This window comes from Heptranchias perlo, chromosome 39, assembly GCF_035084215.1.
Source record: "Heptranchias perlo isolate sHepPer1 chromosome 39, sHepPer1.hap1, whole genome shotgun sequence".
Lineage (NCBI taxonomy): Eukaryota > Metazoa > Chordata > Chondrichthyes > Hexanchiformes > Hexanchidae > Heptranchias > Heptranchias perlo.
This window is the reverse complement of record NC_090363.1, coordinates 1,661,958-1,688,915: the sequence shown is the minus strand read 5'-3', so window position 1 is coordinate 1,688,915 and position 26,958 is coordinate 1,661,958. Positions and strand designations below refer to the sequence as shown.

The 26,958-nt window shown below is 46.7% G+C and overlaps 2 protein-coding genes across 2 annotated transcripts in view; both read right to left on the bottom strand.

Annotated features, from left to right (window-relative positions):
• The window catches only part of LOC137304962 (uncharacterized), a 94,598-nt gene extending 86,300 nt beyond the window's left edge, over positions 1-8,298 (bottom strand). The window contains exons 1-3 of the mRNA XM_067973739.1: positions 7,939-8,298; positions 6,150-6,312; positions 1,685-1,834 (exon numbers count right to left, since the gene is read on the bottom strand). Coding sequence (XP_067829840.1) covers positions 1,685-1,834; positions 6,150-6,312; positions 7,939-8,139 — 514 coding nt within the window. The 5' untranslated portion in view covers positions 8,140-8,298. The remainder of the gene's footprint in view (positions 1-1,684; positions 1,835-6,149; positions 6,313-7,938) is intronic.
• Positions 8,299-23,654: 15,356 nt separating this feature from the next.
• The window catches only part of LOC137305052 (tapasin-like), a 29,823-nt gene continuing 26,519 nt past the window's right edge, over positions 23,655-26,958 (bottom strand). Inside the window, exon 9 of the mRNA XM_067973824.1 lies at positions 23,655-26,594. The gene's annotated coding sequence lies outside the window, so the exon portion shown is untranslated. The remainder of the gene's footprint in view (positions 26,595-26,958) is intronic.

Below are 26,958 nucleotides of genomic sequence, written 5' to 3'. Positions count from 1 at the left end.
AGTGGTCTGTGTCCTTTTCCATAGCTATTCTAAACCTTATGATACTATGATCGCTGTTCCCTAAATGCTCCCCCACTGACATTTGCTCCTCTTGGCCCGCTTCATTCCCCAAAACCAGATCCAGCAACGTCTCCTTCCTCGTTGGGCTGGAAACGTACTGGTCAAGAAAGTTCTCCTGAACACACTTAAAAGATTCCTCCCGCTCTTTGCCCTTTATATGAGGAAACATTTTTTTTTATGCAGCGAGTTGTTATGATCTGGAATGCGCTGCCTAAAAGAGTGGTGGAAACAGATTCAATAATAACTTTCAAAAGGGAATTAGATAAATACTTAAAGGGAAAACATTTACAGGTCTATGGGGAAAGAGCAGTGGAATGGGACTAATTGGATGGCTCTTTCAAAGAGCCGGCACAGGCACGATGGGCCGAATGGCCTCCTCCTGTGCTGTACCTATTATAATACTATAATAAGAAGGGCATTGAAGAGAACCATAGTAAATTTTCACATTTACCAAGTGGCAAAAACCAGGCAGTCTCGGATCAGACACCATTTCATAAACCACCCAATAATTGTTTCCATTGACTTCCATGGAAGTGAAAATCATGCTCGGTATAAAATGGGCAGAAGAGCTGCTGCTGCAAAACCTCTCAGAATTTAGAACACCTCTATTTGTTTTCCTCTTATCCTACTTTGTTCAAGTAAAGAGAACCCCATGTTTTCTGGTCTACCTTACACCTAAAGCCTTCTATTCCTGTTACCATTTTGATGAATCCAAGAAATCTTGGGGTAGTTTTTCAATTTGCTGCATGGGCATGAAACTTGCCTGTCAGATTGACCACACGTCATGAAACTGATCTGATTTTCATTTTCATTGACATTGATGGAAATAAAAATCTGTTGGTTTCTATAATGGCTGGTAGATCCGTAACATCAGTGTTACATCGGGGTGATAACAACAACTTGCATTTATATAGCGCCTTTGAAGTAGTAAAACATCCCAAGGTGCTTCACAGGAGCGATTGTCATACAAAATTTGACACTGAGCCACATAAGGAGATATTAGGACAGGTGACCAAAAGCTCAGTCAAAGAGATAAGATTCAAGGAGTGTCTTAAAGGAAGATAGAGAGGTGGAGAGGTTTAGGGAGGGAATTCCAGAGCTTAGGGCCCAGGCAGCTGAAGGCACGGCCGCCAGTGGTGGAGCGATTAAAATCGGGGATGCTCAAGTGGCCAGAATTGGAGGAGTGCAGAGATCTCAGAGGGTTGTGTTGGCTGGAGGAGGTTACAGAGATCGGGAGGGGGCGAGCCCATGGAGGGATTTGAACAGAAGGATGAGAATCTTAATATCAAGTCATTCCCAGACCAGGAGCCAATGTAGGTCAGCGACCACAGGGGTGATGGGAGAATGGGACTTGGTGTGAGTTAGGATACAGGCAGCAGAGATTTGGATGAGCTGAAGTTTATGGAGGGTGGAAGACGGGAGGCCAGACAGGAATAGTCTAGCCTGGAGGTAACAAAGGCATGGATGAGGGTTTCAGCAAGTTAAAAGTTTACTCCATCAACTTATTTGTCTTAATGCAATTTAAGAAAGTTCCATTTTATTCAAGTGAGAATCATTAGCACACATGAGAATTTCAGTTGAATTATTAATCATATTTCCTGTGTCTCACATACAAAGCTCTCACCTTTATGACTCTCAAACACATTTACCAATAAATTGGCTTCTTCAATAATCTTGTCTTCAATCGATTTCTTGCCCATCCCAAAGCCACGGAGAGTTGATATCACAAACTTTCGTGTGTCTTGCCATTGCTTCCCCTCGCTGAATATAACACCTGAAAGTGACACATAAACAGCTGATCAAATATTTTATTTAATGGGCGTCTACATAAGAACATAAGAAATAGGAGCAGGAGTAGGTCATATGTCCTGTCGAGCCTGCTCTGCAATTTAATAAGATCATGGCTGATCTTTGATCTCAACTCCACTTTCCCGCCTGATCCCCATATCCCTTGATACCATTAGAGTCCAAAATCTATCGATCTCAGCTTTGAATATACTCAACGGCTAGCATCTACAGCCCTCAGATTCACCACCCTCTGAGTGAAGAAATTTCACATCATCTCAGTCCTAAATTGCCCACCCCTTACCCTGAGACTATACCCCCTACTTCTAGACTCTCCAGGCAGGGGAAACAGCCTCTCAGCATCTACCCTGTCAAGCCCTCTAAGAATTTTATACATTTCAATGAGATCACCTCTCAGTCTTCTGAACTCCAGAGAATATAGGCCCATTCTACTCAACCTCTCCTCATAGGACAACCCCCTCATCCCAGGAATCAATCAATCAGTCTAAGTAAATGTAAGTCATTTTCATTCTTCAGCTGCAACATTGTTCAGGCCCCAGATCTCCATTGCCCTTCCGAATGGCATTTGTTGAATATAGGGAGGGAGTAGACAAATCACTTGGAATGATAGGATCTCAAGGCACAGAAGGAGGCCATTCGGCCCATTGACGAGAATGTTTTTCCTTTTCAAGTGTATGGCCAATTCTCCCTTTGAAAGTTATTATTGTGCCTGCTTCCACCGCACTCTCAGGCAGCACATTCCAGATCATAACAACTTGCCTTAAAAAAAATCTCCTCATTTCCCCTTTTACCAATTACCTTAAAACTTGACTTGAGCTTTATCAGTTCATTTGTTAGAGGGTCCCAGAATAGAATGAGGCAACACACTAAGGAACTAGGTTTGACAATCTAGCACTGACCAGCATGAATGTTTCACATGAAGATGACTGTAATTTTTTTTAACAATAATTCTCATGTTCGAGCAATACTAATATTTAAAGTCCTACAAGAATTGTTGGTGCTGTGGTGTTAGGTTTATAAAGGCCATGGAAAGTTTGCAAGACTTTACATTTCCATCACTATTCCATGGTGTCTGGTATTCAGAGACTGGTGTTATGTCGATGTGTTTGTGTTTCACCATCATTGGCAGTTTTTTCAATAAATTGAATTTTCAGAGCTTTTTATTTCATTTTCAAAGAGCCGGCACAGGCACGATGGGCCGAATGGCCTCCTCCTGTGCTGTACCAGACATGATACTATATACTGGTAATGGAGGTATGGTGTGCAGTGCAAAGAAATTCACTTGTCCACTCACTCCTTCCAATGATTTGTGTGTAGTCTTACTATGAATTTCAAAGTCATTTTGTAATAGTGCAAAACAGGCGATATCGAATTGGCCACTCCTTGTAACCTCTCCCGAGTTTTCCATTGAAGCTTACACTGTCGTCCAAAGTTAAAATGACTCCCATTTACTCGTAAATTGTACTCTCGAATGTATTTAATCTGCTGAGGAAAGAACATTCTACAAGATAGAAATCGCTGTGATTTCTCTTTAGTTCCAAAGCAAAGAACACAAAGTGATCGATATAAGGCCATTAACCTCTGATTGATTGTGCTCCAGAGATAATACTCCGAGGCCCGACCATCACCCTTGGCATAGATTTGGTTAATGTTTTGCTTCAATTTTCAATGTTTGTGTTGCTAAAGCCTTGTCTATCAAAGGAGAAAGCCCAGTGGGAGTTTGGAATGACAGGGAGAGGGGGTTCATCTGGTTTCAGTATTCGGGAAGGAGAGACTGGAGGCTGGGGCGGGTGATCATTGAGAGTTGAGATCATTGGAGAGCAGTGCAACTGGATAATGCATTTTTTTATGCCCCAAATCATCTCACAGCACGAAAGACAATTGAAGAGCAGTGACTGTTATTATTTTAGGCCAATATTGGAGACATTCTGATCACAGAAACTCCCACAAACAGCGAGAGGTTATGGGAGGTTAGGGAGGAAATTGCGGGTCCCCTAGCAGAGATATTTGAATCATCCACCGCTACAGGTGAGGTGCCTGAAGATTGGAGGGTAGCAAATGTTGTGCCTTTGTTTAAGAAGGGCGGCAGGGAAAAGCCTGGGAACTACAGACCAGTGAGCCTGACATCTGTAGTGGGTAAGTTGTTAGAGGGTATTCTGAGGGACAGGATCTACAGGCATTTGGAGAGGCAGGGACTAATTAGGAACAGTCAGCATGGTTTTGTGAGAGGAAAATCATGTCTCACGAATTTGATTGAGTTTTTTGAAGGGGTAACCAAGAAGATAGATGAGGGCTGTGCAGTAGACGTGGTCTACATGGACTTCAGCAAAGCATTTGACAAGGTACCGCATGGTAGGTTGTTACATAAGGTTAAATCTCATGGGATCCAAGGTGAGGTAGCCAATTGGATACAAAATTGGCTTGACGACAGAAGACAGAGGGTGGTTGTCGAGGGTTGTTTTTCAAACTGGATGCCTGTGTCCAGCGGTGTGCCTCAGGGATCGGTGCTGGGTCCGCTGTTATTTGTTATTTATATTAATGATTTGGATGAGAATTTAGGAGGCATGGTTAGTAAGTTTGCAGATGACACCAAGATTGGTGGCATTGTGGACAGTGAAGAAGGTTATCTAGGATTGCAACGGGATCTTGATAAATTGGGCCAGTGGGCCGATGAATGGCAGATGGAGTTTAATTTAGATAAATGTGAGGTGATGCATTTTGGTAGATCGAATCGGGCCAGGACCTACTCCGTTAATGGTAGGGCGTTGGGGAGAGTTATAGAACAAAGAGATCTAGGAGTACAGATTCATAGCTCCTTGAAAGTGGAGTCACAGGTGGATAGGGTGGTGAAGAAGGCATTCAGCATGCTTGGTTTCATTGGTCAGAACATTGAATGCAGGCGTTGGGATGTCTTGTTGAAGTTGTACAGGGCATTGGTGAGGCCACACTTGGAGTACTGTGTACAGTTCTGGTCACCCTATTATAGAAAGGATATTATTAAACTAGAAAGAGTGCAGAAAAGATTTACTAGGATGCTACCGGGACTTGATGGTTTGACTTACAGGGAGAGGTTAGACAGACTGGGACTTTATTCCCTGGAGAGTAGGAGGTTAAGGGGTGATCTTATAGAAGTCTATAAAATAATGAGGGGCATAGATAAGGTCGATAGTCAAAATCTTTTCCCAAAGGTAGGGGAGTCTATAACGAGGGGGCACAGATTTAAGGTGAGAGGGGAGAGATACAAAAGGATCCAGAGGGGCAATTTTTTCACTCAAAGGGTGGTGAGTGTCTGGAACGAGCTGCCAGAGGCAGTAGTAGAGGCGGGTACAATTTTGTCTTTTAAAAAGCATTTGGACAGTTACATGGGGAAGATGGGTATCGAGGGATATGGGCCAAGTGCAGGCAATTGGGACTAGCTTAGTGGTATAAACTGGGCGACATGGACATGTTGGGCCGAAGGGCCTGTTTCCATGTTGTAACTTCTATGATTCTATGATTCTATGATTCTATGATATTCGACAATTGACCCGAGCTTTTTGATGTCTGATTTCTTGAAGGAGAAATATTGGTAAAGACATTGGGAGAACCTCTTCTTCAAATCCCAGCCAACTGAACAAGCAAATGGGTTTAACATCTTAACAAAGACGGCAGGTCCAGTGAAGTGACACCCCCCACAGTGCTGCACCTCGGCGAAGGGCTTAACTCCAGTAACAGGCTCCAGCTCACAATCTCCGGATTGACCAGGAGCGAGAGCGTTACCGACTGAACCGGTGCTGACGTGGAGCCCGGTTGTAGAGGGAGTGGGTGGCAGACGGATTGCGGCTTAGCCCAGGAATGTTGGGAATGGGGAACCGAGCTCCTGTCAAAAGAAGTCTGAACACCAATGACACCTTTTGATTGGTGTGATCGTGTCCCAGCCTAATATAAGATATGCGATTTGAGAACCTCTCATTCACTCACTCACCTGACGAAGGGGATAATCTCCGAAAGCTGGTGATTTTCAAATAAAATTGTTGGACTATAACCTGGTGTTGTAAGATTCCTTATATTTGTCCACCCCAGTCCATCACCGGCATCTCCACATCAAAAAAAAAACTGTTATTGATGAAATTCCAGCTGGATTGGAATCGGTGCTCCGAACTCGCAGGTGGCCCCGAGAGACGCTGCTGAGGCGTAACTTAAGACTGGGACATACGACGCATTCTTCAATGTTCAGTAATAACAGGAAGGAAACGAACAGGACAAACATACACAGGAGAAAGTGGATTAAAATGTCAAATTACCGCGTCGAAATGTAATTTCGTCAAATATCGGTACGTGCGGCCTCCCGGTGAATTGATCCGCATGATTCACAAGAGCGTCTCTCACTGTGTCGTAGCCGGTCAGAATCACAGCTTTCTGCGGCCCGAACTGAACTGAAAATACAGTTCCATATTTCTCTGAGAGCTAACAAAGAAAGATTTGTTTAATTAGATTTAAGTTTAATTTTTAGTGAGCCATTCCCAAACACATGCCAGGGAAAACAGAAAATTGGCCTTAAAAATTAACAAATAAAGTTCAATGGGAAAGAATAGATCCTCAAACTGGTCTCTCTTTGCCCCTTCATCTCCTCCCTTCTCACCGTCCAGGGCCCCAAACACTCCTTCCAGGTGAAACAGTGATTTACTTGTACTTTCAATTTATTAAACTGTATTCACTGCTCACAATGCAGTCTCCTCTACACTGATGTGGAAATGCCGGTGATGGACTGGGGTTGACAAATGTTAGAAATCTTACAACACCAGGTTATAGTCCAACTGTTTTATTTGAAAATCACAAGCTTTCGGAGGCTTTCTCCTTCGTCAGGTGAAAGAGAAAGCCTCCTGACGAAGGAGAAAGCCTCCGAAAGCTTGTGATTTTCAAAAGAAACAGTTGGACTATAACCTGGTGTTGTAAGATTCCTTAAATTCCTCTCCACACTGAGCAGACCAAACGCAGATTGGGTGATCGATTTGCTGAACATCTCTGCTCAGTCCACAAGTGTGACCCTGACCTGCTGGTCACTTGCCATTTTAATTCCCCCTCCCATTCCCACTCTGTCCTCTCTGACCTCCGCCTCTTACACTGTTCTAATGAAGCTCAATGTAAGCTCGAGGAACAGCACCTCATCTTTCATTTAGACACTTTCCAACCTTCCGGACTCAACACTGATTTCAATAACTTCAGATCAGAACCACTGCTCCCATTTTTTCGGTCAGCAGGTGCTGGTAATGGTTCTGCTGTTGCCGTTTACAGCTCCTCTAGACCAATCTTTTCTTTCTTTACTTGTCCTATTTCCACCCTCCTTGCCTTGCACCAATGGCTTGCATTTCATCACTCCAGCCTGGCACCCTATCACAGACCTTCCCTTTTGTTCTTTCCCCCACTATCCCTATCCCCCATTCCCCCCACCACCCATACACACTTTCCCCGACTCTGTACTTGCTTCAAAACTCTTCAATCTTCAACTTCTTCCAGTTCTGACGAAAGGTCATTGACCTGAAACGCTAACTCTTTCTTTCTCCACAGATTTATTTTAACTGGTTAGTGTGAACGGTGAACGAAAACCAGCAACATTGTGAAAAGAATTAAAGTGGATTCAATAGAGCAACGCTACATGTTCAAATCACCAGCCAGTCATTAGTGTAATGGCACCAGCCCACAGGTCCCTCCACTCCCCGGATAGATCTGCTGAGCGGCCCCTTTCCAGTCATAGAGTCATAGAGTTATACAGCACGGATAGAGGCCCTTCGGCCCATCGTGTCCTGATACACCTCGCTCCTTCTCTTCATCGTCCGACCCTGAGAGCTTCGCGCACCGGGGCCGCTTCTGCTCAGTTCAGATACGCATTTCCCCCCAAATCCCGATCACCTTCTGCAGTTGGCTTCGTGTGAGTGAAAAGCATTATCTGAACTGGATGGGAGTGGCGGGACTTTACACGGGGACTGCTAGCGCTATGATTTCAGATCACAGATGACTAGAACACATATGTGGTTAACCCACCGCAATCTCTGAGAACTGCTGGATACATTCACTGAAGGATTCTCACTTTACCTCCATGAGGGACCTGTCGATCCGTTTCAGGTCCAGTTGATGCAGGTTTCCGATCAGTGGGAGCGGAGCTGGTCCAGGAGGGAAGTTGGTCACAGCTTTGGGTTTGCAACGAATAATCGAAAAAAACAGCAACATGACAAACAAGGTGAACAGCAACAGGGTCGAGGTGCTGTCTGTGAGAAAGAGACTGAAGAGAGCCATGGTGGACAAGTCGATCTGTGGTGTGAACAAACTGGTTTCTTGCCTGTTGTTCTAGTGTGAGTTGTCCGCCCATTCGCCCTTCGGATTCCCAAGAACCGCCTCAATCACCTCACTGGTTTTACTGATTGTTTCTCAATCCAAACCTTTCACAGCAAGTACATGTCACGTGCCGGGAAAGCACCGCACGCTTTCCTTGTCCTGACCACCACATCATATAATAATTCATCACAAAAATTATTTAAAAGGCTAATGGGATGTTAGCCTATATCTCACAGCGCTGCAATACAAAGGGAAGAAGTTATGTTAAGAACATAAGAACATAAGAACATAAGAAATTGGAGCAGGAGTAGGCCAATCGGCCCCTCGAGCCTGCTCCGCCATTCAATAAGATCATGGCTGATCTGATCCTAACCACAAATCTAAAGAACACAAGAAGTCGGAGCAGGACCCGGCCACATAGCCCCTGGGCCCTCTCCGCCACCCACAGGGCATTGACCGATCCGAACTCAGCTTCATGTCCAATTTCCTGCCCGCTCCCCATAACCCCTAATTTTTTTTTTTCTCTGGATTTTTTTTTTTTTTTTTTTATTTAATTAGGCCCCCCTTTTATAAGAAGGGGGGGTGTGGGGTGTGCTTAAATACTAAAAACCAAATAAACCAAAACCAAGTGTTCAAATTAAAATTTTATTCTCCTCGTCCAGGATACACTCCAGCCCCTGCGGTGCCCACCGGTCGTGGAAAGCCTCGAGCGTACCGGCAGACACCGCGTGCTCCATCTCCAGGGCCACCCGGGCGCGGAGCATTCCGCGGAAGAGAGGCAGACAGGCCGAGCGACCGCCCCCACGGACCACGATCATCCTAGACCTGTGGATGGCCACCTTGGACAGGCCCAGGAGCAGGCCCACGAGAACGTCCACCGACCTGCCCGCCCCCCTCCTCACCGGGCGGCCAAAGATCAGGAGCGTGGGACTGAAGTGCAGCCAGAACTTGAGGAGCAGCCCCTTCAAATAATGGAACAGGGGCTGCAGTCTTGCACACCCAGTGTACAGATGGAACACGGACTCCTCCAGGCCGCAGAAATCACAAGCGGCCTGGGTGTCCGTGAAATGGCGTAACCGCCGGTTGCACGTGACTGCTCCGTGCGCCACCCTCCACCCCAGATCCCCAAAGTAACACGGGAGGACCCCTGTATAGAGAGCCTCCCAATGGGGACCCCCGTCTCCGCCGGACGGCAGGATGGCACGCCAGGGCGTGTCCGGCCGAGAGACGAGGGCGAGGAAGTGGATGGTGTGCAGGAGCAGCCCGTACAGGAAATCCCTCCGCGCGGTGTGAAACGGCACGGAGGGAATTTCCGAGAGACGGCTCAAGTTGTGAGGCGCGGCCCCCCGAGGGAGGTTCCGGGGTTTGGCGCTGAGGAGGAACTCCGTCCGAACGGGGGTCAGGTCGGACGGGATGGCTCCGCACGCCCGAGCCGCCTCCACATCCCGAGTGGAGTCAGGGCCGAGCGCCGATTTCAACGCCCGGATGGCGATGGCCGCGTCCCCGGCACGCCACGAGGACATCCGTGCGGCGAGCGCCCACGGCTCCAACCAACCCGACCCACCGCCATCCAGGACGTCCCTGACTCTGGTCACCCGACCGGCCACGGCCCTCCGCACCGACAGCCGCGAGTGGCCGAAGCCGATATCGCGGAGGAACGGCTTCCCGAGCAGCGGCTCCTGCAGGACGGCCGCTACCCCTGACGGGCGAGAGCTCCGACCGGAGGCGACCATGTTCCAGACCCTGAGCAGATCCTGGTAAAAGACAGGCAGCTCCTGCAAAGACGTGCGGCCGCCCACCAGCAAGATGAACAGGAGCTGCGTGTCGTAGTTCAGGCCATGCAGCTGGCGGAAAAAATACGTCGCCAGCGCACGCCATAACCCCTAATTCCCTTTACTTCTAGGAAACTGTCTATTTCTGTTTTAAATTTATCTAATGATGTAGCTTCCACAGCTTCCTGGGGCAGCAAATTCCACAGACCTACCACCCTCTGAGTGAAGAAGTTTCTCCTCATCTCAGTTTTGAAAGAGCAGCCCCTTATTCTAAGATTATGCCCCCTAGTTCTAGTTTCACCCATCTTTGGGAACATCCTTACTGCATCCACCCGATCAAGACCCTTCACAATCTTATATGTTTCAATAAGATCGCCTCTCATTCTTCTGAACTCCAATGAGTAGAGTCCCAATCTACTCAACCTCTCCTCATATGTCCGCCCCCTCATCCCCGGGATTAACCGAGTGAACCTTCTTTGTACTGCCTCGAGAGCAAGTATGTCTTTTCTTAAGTATGGAGACCAAAACTGTATGCAGTATTCCAGGTGCGGTCTCACCAATACCTTATATAACTGCAGCAATACCTCCTTGTTTTTATATTCTATCCCCCTAGCAATAAAAGCCAACATTCCGTTGGCTTTCTTGATCACCTGCTGCACCTGCATACCAACTTTTTGATTTTCTTGCACTAGGACCCCCAGATCCCTTTGTACTGCAGTACTTTCCAGTCTCTCGCCATTAAGAAAATAACTTGCTCTCTGATTTTTCCTGCCAAAGTGCATAACCTCACATTTTCCAATATTATATTGCATCTGCCAAATCTCCGCCCACTCACCCAGCCTGTCTATATCCCCTTGCAGGTTTTTTATGTCCTCCTCACTCTCTACTTTCCCTCCCATCTTTGTATCATCTGCAAATTTTGATATGTTGCACTCGGTCCCCTCCTCCAAATCGTTAATATAGATTGTAAAGAGTTGGGGACCCAGCACCGACCCCTGTGGAACACCACTGGTTACTGGTTGCCAGTCCGAAAATGAACCATTTATCCCAACTCTCTGCTTCCTGTTTGATAACCAATCCTCCACCCATGCCAGAATATTACCCCCAATCCCGTGATTTTTTATCTTAAGTAATAATCTTTTATGTGGCACCTTGTCGAATGCCTTCTGGAAGTCTAAATACACTACGTCCACTGGTTCCCCTTTATCCACCCTATACGTTATATCCTCGAAGAACTCAAGCAAATTTGTCAGACATGACTTCCCCTTCATAAAGCCATGCTGACTTTGTCCTATTAAATTATGCTTATCTAAATGTTCCGTTACTGTCTCCTTAATAATAGACTCCAAAATTTTACCCACCACAGATGTTAAGCTAACTGGCCTATAATTTCCAGCCTTCTGCCTACTACCCTTTTTAAATAACGGTGTTACATTAGCAGTTTTCCAATCTGCCGGGACCTCTCCTGAGTCCAGGGAATTTTGGAAAACTATCACCAAAGCATCCACAATCCCTACTGCCACTTCCCTCAAGACCCTAGGATGGAAGCCATCAGGTCCAGGGGATTTATCCGCCTTGAGTCCCATTATTTTACTGAGTACCATCTCTTGAGTGATTTTAATCGTATTTAGCTCCTCCCCCCCGAGAGTCCCCTGTTTGTCCAGTGTTGGGATATTCTTAGTGTCCTCTACTGTAAAGACTGAAACAAAATATTTGTTCAGCATTTTTGCCATCTCCATGTTTCCCACCATTAATTTCCCGGTCTCATCCTCTAAGGGACCTATGTTTGCCTTAGCCACCCTTTTTCTTTTTATATAACTATAGAAACTCTTGCTATCTGTTTTTATATTTTTTGCTAATTTCTTTTCATAATCTAACTTCCCTTTCTTAATCAATCCTTTAGTTACTTTTTGCTGTCTTTTGAAGAATTCCCAATCTTCTATCCTCCCACTAAGTTTGGCTACCTTATATGTCCTTGTTTTTAGTCGGATACTATCCTTGATTTCTTTACTTAGCCACGGGTGGCTGTCATTTCTTTTACACCCTTTTTTCCTCAGTGGAATATATTTATTTTGAAAGTTGTAAAATAACTCCCTAAATGAACACCACTGCTCATGTACCGTCTTACCCTTTAATCTATTTTCCCAGTCCACTTTAATCAATTCCGCTCTCATACCATCATAGTCTCCTTTATTCAAGCTCAGTACGCTTGTTTGAGAATCAACCTTCTCACCCTCTAATTGGATATGGAATTCAACCATGTTGTGGTCGCTCGTTCCAAGGGGATCCTTAACTAGGACATTATTAATTAATCCTGACTCATTACTCAGGACCAGGTCCAAAGTTGCCTGCCCCCTTGTAGGATCAGTTACATACTGCTCAAGAAATCCATCCCTGATGCACTCAATGAACTCGTCCTCAAGGCTGCTCTGCCCAATTTGATTTGTCCAGTTAATATGATAATTAAAATCCCCCATAATTATGGCTGTTCCCTTATTACATGCCCCGACTATCTCCTGATTAATACTTCTTCCAGCAGAGTTGCAACTATTAGGAGGCCTATATACTACGCCCACTAATGTTTTTTTTCCCTTATTATTCCTTATCTCCACCCAAACTGTTTCATTATCTTGATGCTTTGTCCCAATATCATTTCTCTGTATTACAGTGATTCCTTCCTTTATTAACATAGCCACCCCACCTCCCCTTCCTTCCTGCCTGTCCTTCCTGATTGTTAAATACCCTGGCATATTTAATTCCCAGTCGTTGTCACCCTGCAGCCATGTTTCTGTAATGGCCACAAGATCATACCCATACGTAGTTATTTGTGCCGTTAACTCGTCCATTTTATTACGAATGCTACGTGCATTCAGATAAAGAACTTTCAAATCTGTTTTGTGACGCTTAGTTCCTGCTTTTTCCTTTTTTAACACTTTACCTATTACTCCATACCTTCTGTCCCTTCCTGTTACGCTTTCCTCTCTCTCCCTGCTCAGGTTCCCAACCCCCTGCCACTTTAGTTTAAACCCTCCCCAACAGCACTAGCAAACACTCCTCCTAGGACAGCGGTCCCGGCCCTGCCCAGGTGCAGACCATCCGGTTTGTACTGGTCCCACCTCCCCCAGAACCGTTTCCAGTGTCCCAGGAATTTGAATCCCTCCCCCTTGCACCATTCCTCTAGCCACGTATTCATTTGAAATATCCTCCTATTTCTACTCTGACTAGCACGTGGCACTGGCAGCAATCCTGAGATTACTACCTTTGAGGTCCTATTTTTTAATTTACCTCCTAACTCCCTATATTCCGCTTTTAGGACCTCATCCCCTTTTTTACCTATATCGTTGGTGCCTATGTGCACCACGACAGCTGGCTGTTCGCCCTCCCCCTCCAAAATGTTCTGTAGCCGCTCCGAGACATCCTTGATCCTTGCACCAGGGAGGCAACACACCATCCTGGAGTCTCGGTTGCGGCCGCAGAAACGCCTGTCTATTCCCCTTACAATTGAGTCCCCTATCACTATAGCTCTGCCACTCTTTTTCCTCCCAGCCTGTGCAGCAGAGCTACCCGTGGTGCCAGGAAGTTGGCTGCTGCTGCCTTCCCCTGATAAGTCATCCCCCCCAACAGCATCCAAAGTGGCATATCTGTTTGAGAGGGGGATGGACACAGGGGACCCCTGCACTACCTGCCTGCATCTCTTACTCTTCCTGGTGGTCACCCATTCACTTCCTGCCTGTATACCCTTTACCTGCGGTGTGACCAACTCGCTAAACGTGCTATCCACGAGTTTCTCTGCATCGCGGATGCTCCACAGTGAGTCCACCCGCAGCTCCAGCTCCGAGATACGATCGGTCAGTAGCTGCAGGTGGACACACTTCCCGCACACATGGTCGGCAGGGACACTGCTAGTGTCCATGACTTCCCACATCTTGCAAGAGGAGCATATCACGGGTGCGAGGTCTGCTGCCATGACTTGCCTTAGCTGAGTTACCCCTTTTAAATTACGTTGAAATTAGAAAATGTTAACTATACTAGGGACCTAGGTTCACTAAAAAAAAACACTATCTGCTATAAAACCTGCAGATCTTCCCTTTCTTATTACTTTACTTACAGTAAAATGGTAGAAATACTCACCTGAACCTACTCACCAATCAGCTGCCTCCCCTGTGCCGCGTCACTTTCTGACTGGTGACGTCACCCCGAACTGCCGCTGGTCTCAGAGTCTCGCTCTCAGAGTAAGCTCTGGTCTCGCTCTCTCCACACTGTTTATATCCCCGCTCTGGTCTCGCTCTCTCCGCACTGTTTATATCCCCGCTCTGGTCTCGCTCTCTCCACACTGTTTATATCCCCGCTCTGGTCTCGCTCTCTCCACACTGTTTATATCCCCGCTCTGGTCTCGCTCTCTCCACACTGTTTATATCCCCGCTCTGGTCTCACTCTCTCCGCACTGTTTATATCCCCGCTCTGGTCTCACTCTCTCCCGCCGCTCACCGACTGGACTCTCGCTCTCTCCGCGCTGTTTATATCTCCGCTCTGGTCTCGCTCTCTCCCGCCGCTCACCGACTGGACTCTCGCTCTCTCTGCGCTGTTTATATCTCCGCTCTGGTCTCGCTCTCTCCGCGCTGTTTTTATCCCCGCTCTGGTCTCGCTCTCTCCCGCCGCTCACCGCTCTCAGGTCCACTACCGCTCTGCAGGAAAAGCAAGGCAAAGCAGCACCTCCTTCCCCCACTTCACCTAACTCCCACACGTACCGAACTCTCAGCACACTGTGTAATATCCGCACACACTGTGTAATATCCGCACAAGTTGTACTGAGCTCTGGTTAGACCCCATCCGGAGATACTGCGTTCAGTTCTGGGCACCCCATCTCAGGAAGGAAATATTGGCCTTGGAGGGGACGCAGCTCAGATTCACCAGAATGGAACTGGGGTAAAAGGGTTAAATTAGAATCATAGGAAGATTACAGCACAGAAGGACAGCATTCTGCCCATCGAGTCCATGCCAGCTCTATGCAAGAGCAATCCAGCTAGTCCTACTGCCCCACCCTATCACCGTAGCCCTGCAAATATTTTCCTTTCAAGTACTTATCCAGTTCCCTTTTGAAGGCCATGATTGAATCTGCCTCCACCACTCCCTTGGGCAATGCATTCCAGATCCTAATCACTCATTGAGTAAAAAAGTTTTTCCTCATGTCACCTTTGGTTCTTTTGCCAATCACCTTAAATCTATGTCCTCTGATTCTTGACCCTTCCACCAATGGGAACAGTTTCTCTCTATCTACTCTGTCTAGACCCTTCATGATTTTGAATACCTCTATCAAATCTCCTCGCAACCTTCTCTGTTCCAAGGAGAACAACTCCAGCTTCTCCAGTCTATCCACGTACTAAAGTCCCTCATCCCTGGAATCACTCTAGTAAATCTCTTCTGCACCCTCTCTAAGGCCTTCACACCTTAAAGTGCATCTTAAAGATGCCCAGAACTGGACAAAATACTCTAGTTGTGGCTGAGCCAGTATTTTATAAAGGTTCATCATGACTTCCATATTTTTGTACTCTATGCCTCTATTTATAAAGCCCAGGATCCCGAATGCTTTTTTAACCACTAGAGACTAGGATTCCTTCAAGTATAGAAGATTATGGGGTGATCTAATTGAGGTGTTTAAGATGATTAAAGGATTTGATAGGGCAGATAGAGAGAAACTATTTCCTCTGATGGGGGAGTCCAGAACAAGGGGGCATAACCTTAAAATTAGAGCCAGGCCGTTCAGGGGTGATGTCAGGAAGCACTTCTTCACACAAAGGGGAGTGGAAATCTGGAACTCTCTCCCCCAAAAAGCTGTTGAGGCTGGGGGTCAATTGAAAATTTCAATACTGAGATTGGAACAGACTCAAGGGGCTGAATGGCCTTCTCCTATTCCCATGCTCATGTCTTTGCCATTGATCACCTAACAGGTTCCAAACAAGTTTAAGACAAGCTTCGTGAGCAGCAGGGGCAATTTTCCGATTTCACACAACTGGTGAAAAGCCTCACTGAGCCAAAGAAGGTTAACCAAAAGATTGGTCAAAGAGGTAGGTTTTTAAGGAGCGTCTTAAAAGGAGGAGAGAGAGGCAGAGAAGTTTAGGGAGGGAATTCCAGAGCTTAGGGCCTAGGTAGCTGAAGGCATGGCCGCCAATGGTGGGGCGAGAGGCCAGAATTGGAGGAGCGCAGAGATCTCGGAGGGTTGGAGGGCTGGAGGAGGTTACAAAGATAGGGAGGGGCGAGGCCATGGAGCGATCTGTAAACAAGGATGAGAATTTTAAATTTGAGGCGTTGTGGACCACAAGAAAATTACTCCTAGGATCTCTTTTTTCTCCTGGACACACTCTGCAACCTCGGATCTGAGCACTGCCTTTAGTAACTTCAGATTGGACCGATTTCACCCATCGCCATACCCACTGTCCTACCAGCCTCCAGCCTTGTCCACCCTCCCCTTCAATCCCTTCCATATAGAAGTTCCCCTCATTTCCTTTCACTGCCTGACTGAGATTTTCTCATATATATATATATATATATATGGAAATTGTTTTTGGGATGTGGGTAATCTGTATTCCTTGATACCCTCACCCAACAAAAATCTACAGATCTCAGTCTTGAAAGCTCGAGTCGACCCCCAGCATCCACAGTCTCTTGGAGGGGAGAGGGTGCAGGCTACACACATGACGTCTACTTGATCTCCTCTCAACCTATGGGTTACTTCATCATCTTTGGTGCAAGATCCTATTGGGGGAGAGGATTGTTTCTGGTCACCATTGGTTACTGACATGAGAGACAGAGTCGTCAACAGGTATCCTCTGTTTTGTACCTCCAGCAAAATCAGAAATGTGTACAGTGTCTCAAACACATAGAGACTGGGGGAATTTTCCCGCTGTGTTTACAGTGTCTCGAACACAGAGAGAGAGAGAGAGACTAGAGGGAATCTTCCCACTGTGTTTACAGTGTCTCTAACACAGAGAGAGAGAGAGAGACTAGAGGGAATCTTCCCACTGTGTTTACAGTGTCTCTAACACAGAGAGAGAGAGAGAGAGAAACGAGAGGGAATCTTCCCACTGTGTTTACAGTGTCTCTAATACAGAGAGAGAGAGAGAGAGAGAGAAACGAGAGGGAATCTTCCCACTGTGTTTACAGTGTCTCTAACACAGAGAGAGAGAGACCAGAGAGAATCTTCCCACTGTGTTTACAGTGTCTCTAACACAGAGAGAGAGAGAGAGAGAGAGACTGGAGGGAATCTTCCCACTGTGTTTACAGTGTCTCTAATACAGAGAGAGAGAGAGAGAGACTGGAGGGAATCTTCCCACTGTGTTTACAGTGTCTCTAACACAGAGAGAGAGAGAGAGAGACTAGAGGGAATCTTCCCACTGTGTTTACAGTGTCTCTAACACAGAGAGAGAGAGAGAGAGACCAGAGAGAATCTTCCCACTGTGTTTACAGTGTCTCTAACACAGAGAGAGAGAGAGAGAGAGACTGGAGGGAATCTTCCCACTGTGTTTACAGTGTCTCTAACACACAGAGAGAGAGAGAGAGACTAGAGGGAATCTGCCCACTGTGTTTACAGTGTCTCTAACACAGAGAGAGAGAGTAGAGAGAATCTTCCCACTGTGTTTACAGTGTCTCTAACGCACACAGACTAGGGGAATTTCCTTCCCAACATTTTGAATTTTCAATAAATAAGCCTAAGACCTGTACAGAGTGCAGAGGCTCAGAGCAGTTTGAATCACAATTATTTAAAGACTTCATCACAAACTTCAGAGAATTATTTACAAGACCCAATCAGAAAGCATCTGTATCCCTTGTAACTGTTCTATAAATGCAAGCCACACAAAAGCAAGTGGATAAAACAAAACAGAGAAACACAAAGTCTTGCTTCTGTACACTTCTGTATCCACATCTGGCCAGGACTGAGTGGAGTGGAGTGGCCCCTTCACTGCTCCAGCTGGACCTGTAACAGGAACAAACATATCTGACTGCAACGGTTCAAGAAGGCGGCTCACCACCACCTTCTCAAGGGCAATTAGGGATGGGCAATAAATGCCGGCCTCGCCAGCGACACCCTTAACCTATTAATGAATATATAATAAAAATGTTGGTGCATTTACATTGCTGCTGTGTCACTGACAGTGCAGAATGCAGATTGCAGGTGAGCATTATACTGACCTGCACTCCCCAGTCTGCCTCCTGGTGTCCCGCATGCCCCCAGCAACCCTGTCTAGTGTAGAATTCTGCTTGTGCACTGCTTTGCTCCCTCTGTCTCTGTTTCTCTTGCTCTTTCCCTGTTTGTCTCTTTGTCTCTTTCTCAGTCTCCCTCAGTCTCTGTATGTGTGCATCTGTGTGTGTGTGTCTGTGTATGTGTGTGCGTGTGTGTCTGTGTATTTGTGCCTTGCTCCATGTCTCTCTCTAGCTGTGTGTATCTTTCTCTCTTTCTCTGTGTGTCTGTCTGTGTGTGTGTGTGTGTGTCTGTGTATGTGTGTCTCACTCCATGTCTCTCTCCAGCTGTGTGTGTCTTTCTCTCTTTCTCCGTGTGTGTGGGTGTGTCTGTGTGTGTAGGTGTGTCTCTCTCTCTCCCTCTGTCTGTCTGTCTCTGTCTCTGTCTGTCTCCCTCTCTCTCTGTCCCAGCTGAAATTTGAAGTGGAGATCTAGGTAATCGGGGCAGGGGGGCATCGCAGTTGTCGAGCATCGTTGCGATTTGGTGTCATGGTGAAGACAGCGCCGGTGAGCTCATCACGAAAGTGAAATGGAGCGGCTAATGGCGACAGGGGCTATCATCGGGCAATGGAGACGGGGAAAGAGTTCCAGCTTATACATACCACCAATGTTTCAGCTCCTCACTGACTGCAGTCCACAGGTTTAATTCATTTTCTCCTGAAATAAGGGGGGGGAAAAAGACCAGAATGTAACGACTGGTAACAGACAATACTTCCACCCCGCCCCCTGCCACTAAGGGTCTGTTTCCGTTTTTTTGCATCGAGGGATATGGGGATCGGGTGTGAAAGTGGAGTTGAGGTTGAAGATCAGTCATGATCTTATTGAATGACGAAGCAGGCTCGAGGGGCCGAATGGCCTACTCCTGCTCCTATTTCTTATGTTGACCCGAGAACGACCAGACCCACCAATCTTTCGCTGATCCAATTTCTCTCTTTGTCTCCTGAAGCCAATGATTTATTGGTGGGGGCTCCAATTCCACAGGCTTTCTCTGCCCCTTACCCGAAAGAGCAGTATTCATGTGGGAGCCTCGACAGTGAGTGGCTATCCGACCGTGGGGGGCAGCATCGCAGCTGATTCTGACCCGCTCTTCAGTCAACATCCACAGGGGTGGGAACCGTGCTCTACTTTCTACCCTCCCCAAAAACAGAGGCAGTGAGACCAAAATCAGCCCTGGCTGAGATCAGCCAGCTCAGGAATCAGAACTGGGAGCTTCCCGGTCTGGGATGGGGAGGAGGAGGAGGCCTGCTACTCCTGCACTGTTCACTCGTTAACACTTTATCTCGCTGTACACCAACACGACTGCACAAGATCAGCGGGACAATTCCAGCAGTCCACATGGTCAGTGGAGGACTATTCCCAATGGCCGCAAGTGTCAGGAATCTGACTGTCCACTTGATGGGGAGGGAAATCACAGACCTCTCACCCTGACATTTCTGAGGCCCACAGCTGGTGGGGCGAGATTCCCAACAGCAAAGTAGACGGTTGCAATTGTCCCTTGTGTTTGCCATTGACCAGCAAACGGTTTCTGTGGTATTTTGTAAACGTGCACAATTTAATCGGGGGAGTTTCCGTCCACAACTACCTGGTCTCAAAATATCGGGTTAACTTGAAGTGGCCCCACCGTTGTAAAGAGCTTTGCCACCAGATATTCTTATCAGAAATCATGGCTTGGATCTCCCAACAGAAGTTATTTTGTACATTTTCAATTGCCAAGCTTCCTTGTGTTTCCTGTTTTGATCAGGGAGTTTCTCACCTTCGCTCCCCACCCGACTCTCAGGTCTAAGTAACAAGTATTTAAACAGGTAGAGAACAAATGTAAGGAATCTTACAACTCCAGGTTTTGGTCCAACAATTTTATTTTAAAATCACAAGCTTTCGGAGATGATCTCTTTCATCAGGTGAGTAGTGAATGAGAGGTTCTCAAATCGCATATCTTATATTAGGCTGGGACACCATCACACCAATCAAAGCTGTCGTTGTGTCCAGACAGGTTAGCCACGGAAAACAGTAGGCCCCAGTATACTGAATACACAATGTGTCAAATTACACAGACAGAGAGAAAGAGACCCGAAAGGCAGAGAGAGAGAGAGAGATAATTTCCAGTTGTATTAAAAACAGATAACTATTTTTTCCTTGCTGGTGGGGTTACGTGTAGCGTGACATGAACCCAAGATCCCGGTTGAGGCCATCCTCATGAGAACAGGCACTGAATTCACTCCCAGGAAATGCTCTCCTTGTGTGGGGAGGGCGGGAGATCCCGGGAGTGGGATTTGCACCTGTTCATCGTCCTGATCACTGTACTTTTTACACCACTGCTGCTCCAGTTATCACCGGAGCGTAACATCCAGAGCAAATCAGAGATCCACCTGAAACCATGCCGTTCTCGCAGGGCGGGTTAGGTTAAAAACCAGGGGGTAGAGTCTTAGAAAGAACAAGGAGATGGGAGATTGCATGGGTGGGGAGCATTGCAGATCCTGGCGCATTTTTTTATTCGTTCATGGGATGTGGGCGTCGTTGGCGAGGCCAGCATTTATTGCCCATCCCTAATTGCCCTTGAGAAGGTGGTGATGAGCCGCCTTCTTGAACCACTGCAGTCCGTGTGGTGACGGTTCTCCCACAGTGCTGTTGGGAAGGGAGTTCCAGGATTTTGACCCAGTGACGATGAAGGAATGGCCGATATATTTCCAAATCGGGATGTTGTGTGACTTGGAGGGGAACGTGCGGGTTGTGTTGTTCTCATGTACCTGCTGCTCTTGTCCTTCTGGGTGGTAGAGGTTGTGGGTTTGGGAGGTGCTGTCGAAGAAGCCTTGGCGAGTTGCTGCAATGCATCCTGTGGATGGTACACACTGCAGCCACAGTGCGCCGGTGCTGAAGGGAGTGAATATTAAGGTGGTGGATAGGGTGCCAATCAAGCGGGATATTTTGTGTTGTTGGAGCTGCATTCATCCAGGCAAATGGAGAGTATTCCATCACACTCCTGACTTGTGTCTTGTAGATGGTGGAAAGGCTTTGGGGAGTCAGGAGGTGAGTCACTTGTCGCAGAATACCCAGCCTCAGACCTGCTCTTGTAGCCACAGTATTTCTATGGCTGGTCCAGTTAAGTTTCTGGTCAATGGTGACCCCCAGGATGTTGATGGTGGGGGATTCGGCAATGGTAATGCCGTTGAATGTCAAGGGGAGGTGGTTAGACTCTCTCTTGTTGGAGATGGTCATTGCCTGGCACTTGTCTGGTGCGAATGTTACTTGCCACTTATCAGCCCAAACCTGGATGTTGTCCAGGTCTTGCTGCATGCGGGCACAGGCTGCTTCATTATCTGAGGGGTTGCGAATGGAACTGAACACTGTGCAATCAGCGAACATCCGCATTTCTGACCTTGTGATGGAGGGAAGGTCATTGATGAAGCACTGAAGATGGTTGGGCCGAGGACACTGCCCTGAGGAACTCCTGCAGCAATGTCCTGGGGCTGAGATAATTGGCCTCCAACAATCACGACCGTCTTCCTTTGTGCTAGGTATGACTTCAGCCACTGGAGAGTATGCCCCGATTCCCATTGACTTCAATTTTACTAGGGCTCCTTGGTGCCACACTCGGTCAAATGCTGCCTTGATGTCAAGGGCAGACACTCTCACCTCACCTCTGGAATTCAGCTCTTTTGTCCTTGTTTGAACTAAGGCTGTAATGAGCTCTAGAGCTGAGTGGTCCTGGCAGAACCCAATCTGAACATCGGTGAGCAGGTTGTTGGTGAGTAAGTGCCGCTTGATAGCACTGTCGACAACACCTTCCATCACTTTGCTGATGATTGAGAGTGGACTGATGGGATGGTAATTGGCCGGATTGGATTTGTCCTGCTTTTTGTGGACAGGACATACCTGGGCAATTTTCCACATTGTCGGGTAGATGCCAGTGTTGTAGCTGTACTGGAACAGTTTGGCTCGAGGCGCGGCTAGTTCTGGAGCACAAGTCTTCTGCACTACAGCCAGGATGTTGTCGGGGCCCATAGCTTAATTGCAACATGACTGAATGGGACAGGCTCGATGGACCTTACTCTGTCCGTCTCTTTGGTATGTTTGTAATTTGAAGTCAGGTTCCAAGCACACGTCCACTGTCCAGAGGGAGAATGGGGTTTGTGAAACAGGCAATGATTTCTGGGGGTGTTAAGGGATTATTATTCCTGCACAGGCACGATGGACCGAATATAATTTGATGATTCATGCTACGTGGCCACAAAATGGAGCTGCACTTTCAGCTTTCAAGACCCCAAATTCTGGAATTTTCTCCCTAAACCTCTCTGCCTCTCCACCTCTCTCTCCTCCTTTAAGACTCTCCTTAAAACCTACCTCTTTGACCAAGCTTTTGGTCACCTGTCCTAATATCTCCTCCTATGGCTCAGCATCTATTTTTTTGTTTGATAATCGTTTCTGTGAAGCGCCCTGGGACGTTTTACTACTTTTAATGCACTATATTAATGCAAGTTATTGTTTGTGGTACTTTACCCGATGCTGCCCAACAACGGGGCCACATGGTGGGATTTGAGGTGGGGAAATAGCTGGGGAATATTGATCCTTGGGTCATAGATTCCATATCAAGAAAGGGAAAGAAAAGAGTAACAATGGGATTAGACCATGAAACTTTGGGAAGGAAGTCTCATGTTATTAATCATCAGAGCTCTGGTTAGACCCTGTATGGAGACCGGGTTCAGTTCTGGGCACCCCATCTCAGGAAGGATATATTGGCCTTGGTGGGGGTGCAGCTCAGATTCACTGGAATGATACTAGGACTTATGGGGTTAAATTATGCGGACACGTTACATAGACTAAGCTTGAATTCCCTCAAGTATTAAAGATTAAGGGGGTAATCTGATTGAGGTGTTTAAGATGATTAAAGGATTTGATAGGGTGGATAGAGAGAAACTATTTCCTCTGGTGGGGGAGCCCAGAACAAGGGGGCATAACCTTAAAATTAGAGCCAGGCCGTTCAGGGGTGATGTCAGGAAGCATTTCTTCACACAAAGGGGAGTGGAAATCTGGAACTCTCTCCCCCAAACAGCTGTTGAGGCTGGGGGTCAATTGAAAAATTCAAAACTGAGATTGATAGCTATTTTTGTTGGGTAAGGGGATTAAGGGTTCCAGACCCAAGGCGGGTAAATGGAGATAAGATACAGATCAGCCATGATCTAATTGAAGAGCGGAACAGGCTCGAGGGGCTGAATGGCCTACTCCCATTCCTATATTCCTATGCCTCCTTCAGTTTCTTCCCCTTCGCTCCCCTCCCCTCAGCTTTAATTCTCTCCCTTACACAGCTCCCTTATCAGGGGTGGCCATCTTTCACCGAGTCCAACCAGATGAGGGACAGGACAGATGGTGAGATCTTTGGTCTAGGTTCTCTCTCTGCACTCTGCTGAGGGTGAAAATTCATTGAAGAGTCTTAGCAACTGGTCGCCTGAAGGTCATAAGACACAGAAGCAGGTGGGGGGAGAAACAGACTTTTATTCTAAAAACAATTCTTGTTGCTTGGTTTACATGTTTGAAATTTCTCAACAGCCGCCAGAGATGGACAGAAAAGAATGAAACACTGCAAAGGCTGGAAATCTGAAATAAACAGAAAATGACGTCCACATCTGTAACAGGGCAGGTTAATGGACCATGTGCAGACTCTTCATCAACATTGGAAAGCTAGAAGATAATTAAGGCCCCTAAATAGGACTGACGAGAGAGAGATGTACAAGTATGAAAGGTAACATATCCAACATTTCAAAAGAAAACAGGAAGGGTGAGACTGTGAATGTGCAATTTTTACATTTCACCTAACAAAAGATATTATGTAATCACTTATGAAGGTTTCTCTCAAGCACACAGACAAGTCTTCGACACTTGTAACTGTCAGGCGAAGGACCTTGAGCAAGATAGTACGTTATACTGATAACACAGACTGAAGAACTCTCATTACATAATTCCCACAGTCATACAATCAACTGGTCCCCAGTTCTTAACCAAGCCTGAGTCATAAGATTTACCAGTTCCTAATTCTTACTTGAGTCCTCGGACATAAGATACTTGTTCCTATTCTTACCTAAGCCCAAGGCTACTCGTCCCAAAGAACAAGTCTCTCTTTGGGAAACACCACCTGCTTCTATATCTAGTGAACTGCCATTTTATCCGAACACTGAAATCACATAAGGGAATTAACCCCTTTGGTTCAGTCTGGCAAGTTCATCTCCAAGCACTGCCCGCCACCCCCAAAAAAAAATCCTGCTTACGACACTGATTTTACATCTGATCTGTTCGTTGCCTTGTAGGATTGTATTCCTGTGAGTTTATAAGATTAAGGGGTGATCTAATTGACGTGTGTAAGATGATTAAAGGATTTGATAGGGTAGATGGAGAGAAACTAGATCCTCTGGTGGGGGAGTCCAGAACAAGGGGGCAGGACCTTAAAATTAGAGCCAGGCCGTTCAGGGGTGATGTCAGGAAGCACTTCTTCACACAAAGGGGAGTGGAAATCTGGAACTCTCTCCCCCAAAAAGCTGTTGAGGCTGGGGGTCAATTGAAAATTTCAATACTGAGATTGGAACAGACTCAAGGGGCTGAATGGCCTTCTCCTATTCCCATGCTCATGTCTTTGCCATTGGTTGCCTAACAGGTTCCAAACAAGTTTAAGACAAGCTTCGTGAGCAGCAGGGGCAATTTTCCGATTTCACACAACTGGTGAAAAGCCTCACTGAGCCAAAGAAGGTTAACCAAAAGATTGGTCAAAGAGGTAGGTTTTTAAGGAGCGTCTTAAAAGGAGGAGAGAGAGGCAGAGAAGTTTAGGGAGGGAATTCCACAGCTTAGGGCCTAGGTAGCTGAAGGCATGGCCACCAATGGTGGGGCGAGAGGCCAGAATTGGAGGAGCGCAGAGATCTCGGAGGGTTGGAGGGCTGGAGGAGGTTACAAAGATAGGGAGGGGCGAGGCCATGGAGGGATTTGAAAACAAGGATGAGAATTTTAAATTTGAGGCGTTGTGGACCACAAGAAAATTACTCCTAGGATCTCTTTTTTTCTCCTGGACACACTCTGCAACCTCAGATCTGAGCACTGCCTTTAGTAACTTCAGATTGGACCGATTTCACCCATCGCCAGACCCACTGTCCTACCAGCCTCCAGCCTTGTCCACCCTCCCCTTCAATCCCTTCCATATAGAAGTTCCCCTCATTTCCTTTCACTGCCTGACTGAGATTTTCTCATATATATATATATATATGGAAATTGTTTTTGGGATGTGGGTAATCTGTATTCCTTGATACCCTCACCCAACAAAAATCTACAGATCTCAGTCTTGAAAGCTCGAGTCGACCCCCAGCATCCACAGTCTCTTGGAGGGGAGAGAGTGCAGGCTGCACACATGACGTCTACTTGATCTCCTCTCAACCTGTGGGTTACTTCATCATCTTTGGTGCAAGATCCTATTGGGGGAGAGGATTGTTTCTGGTCACCATTGGTTACTGACATGAGAGACAGAGTCGTCAACAGGTATCCTCTGTTTTGTACCTCCAGCAAAATCAGAAATGTGTACAGTGTCTCAAACACATAGAGACTGGGGGAATTTTCCCGCTGTGTTTACAGTGTCTCGAACACAGAGAGAGAGAGAGAGAGACTAGAGGGAATCTTCCCACTGTGTTTACAGTGTCTCTAACACAGAGAGAGAGAGAGAGAGAAACGAGAGGGAATCTTCCCACTGTGTTTACAGTGTCTCTAACACAGAGAGAGAGAGACCAGAGAGAATCTTCCCACTGTGTTTACAGTGTCTCTAACACAGAGAGAGAGAGAGAGAGAAACGAGAGGGAATCTTCCCACTGTGTTTACAGTGTCTCTAACACAGAGAGAGAGAGACCAGAGAGAATCTTCCCACTGTGTTTACAGTGTCTCTAACACAGAGAGAGAGAGATAGAGAGACTAGAGGGAATCTTCCCACTGTGTTTACAGTGTCTCTAACACAGAGAGAGAGAGAGAGAGAAACGAGAGGGAATCTTCCCACTGTGTTTACAGTGTCTCTAACAGAGAGAGAGAGAGTAGAGAGAATCTTCCCACTGTGTTTACAGTGTCTCTAACGCACACAGACTAGGGGAATTTCCTTCCCAACATTTTGAATTTTCAATAAATAAGCCTAAGACCTGTACAGAGTGCAAAGGCTCAGAGCAGTTTGAATCACAATTATTTAAAGACTTCATCACAAACTTCAGAGAATTATTTACAAGACCCAATCAGAAAGCATCTGTATCCCTTGTAACTGTTCTATAAATGCAAGCCACACAAAAGCAAGTGGATAAAACAAAACAGAGAAACACAAAGTCTTGCTTCTGTACACTTCTGTATCCACATCTGGCCAGGACTGAGTGGAGTGGAGTGGCCCCTTCACTGCTCCAGCTGGACCTGTAACAGGAACAAACATATCTGACTGCAACGGTTCAAGAAGGCGGCTCACCACCACCTTCTCAAGGGCAATTAGGGATGGGCAATAAATGCCGACCTCGCCAGCGACACCCTTAACCTATTAATGAATATATAATAAAAATGTTGGTGCATTTACATTGCTGCTGTGTCACTGACAGTGCAGAATGCAGATTGCAGGTGAGCATTATACTGACCTGCACTCCCCAGTCTGCCTCCTGGTGTCCCGCATGCCCCCAGCAACCCTGTCTAGTGTAGAATTCTGCTTGTGCACTGCTTTGCTCCCTCTGTCTCTGTTTCTCTTGCTCTTTCCCTGTCTGTCTCTTTGTCTCTTTCTCAGTCTCCC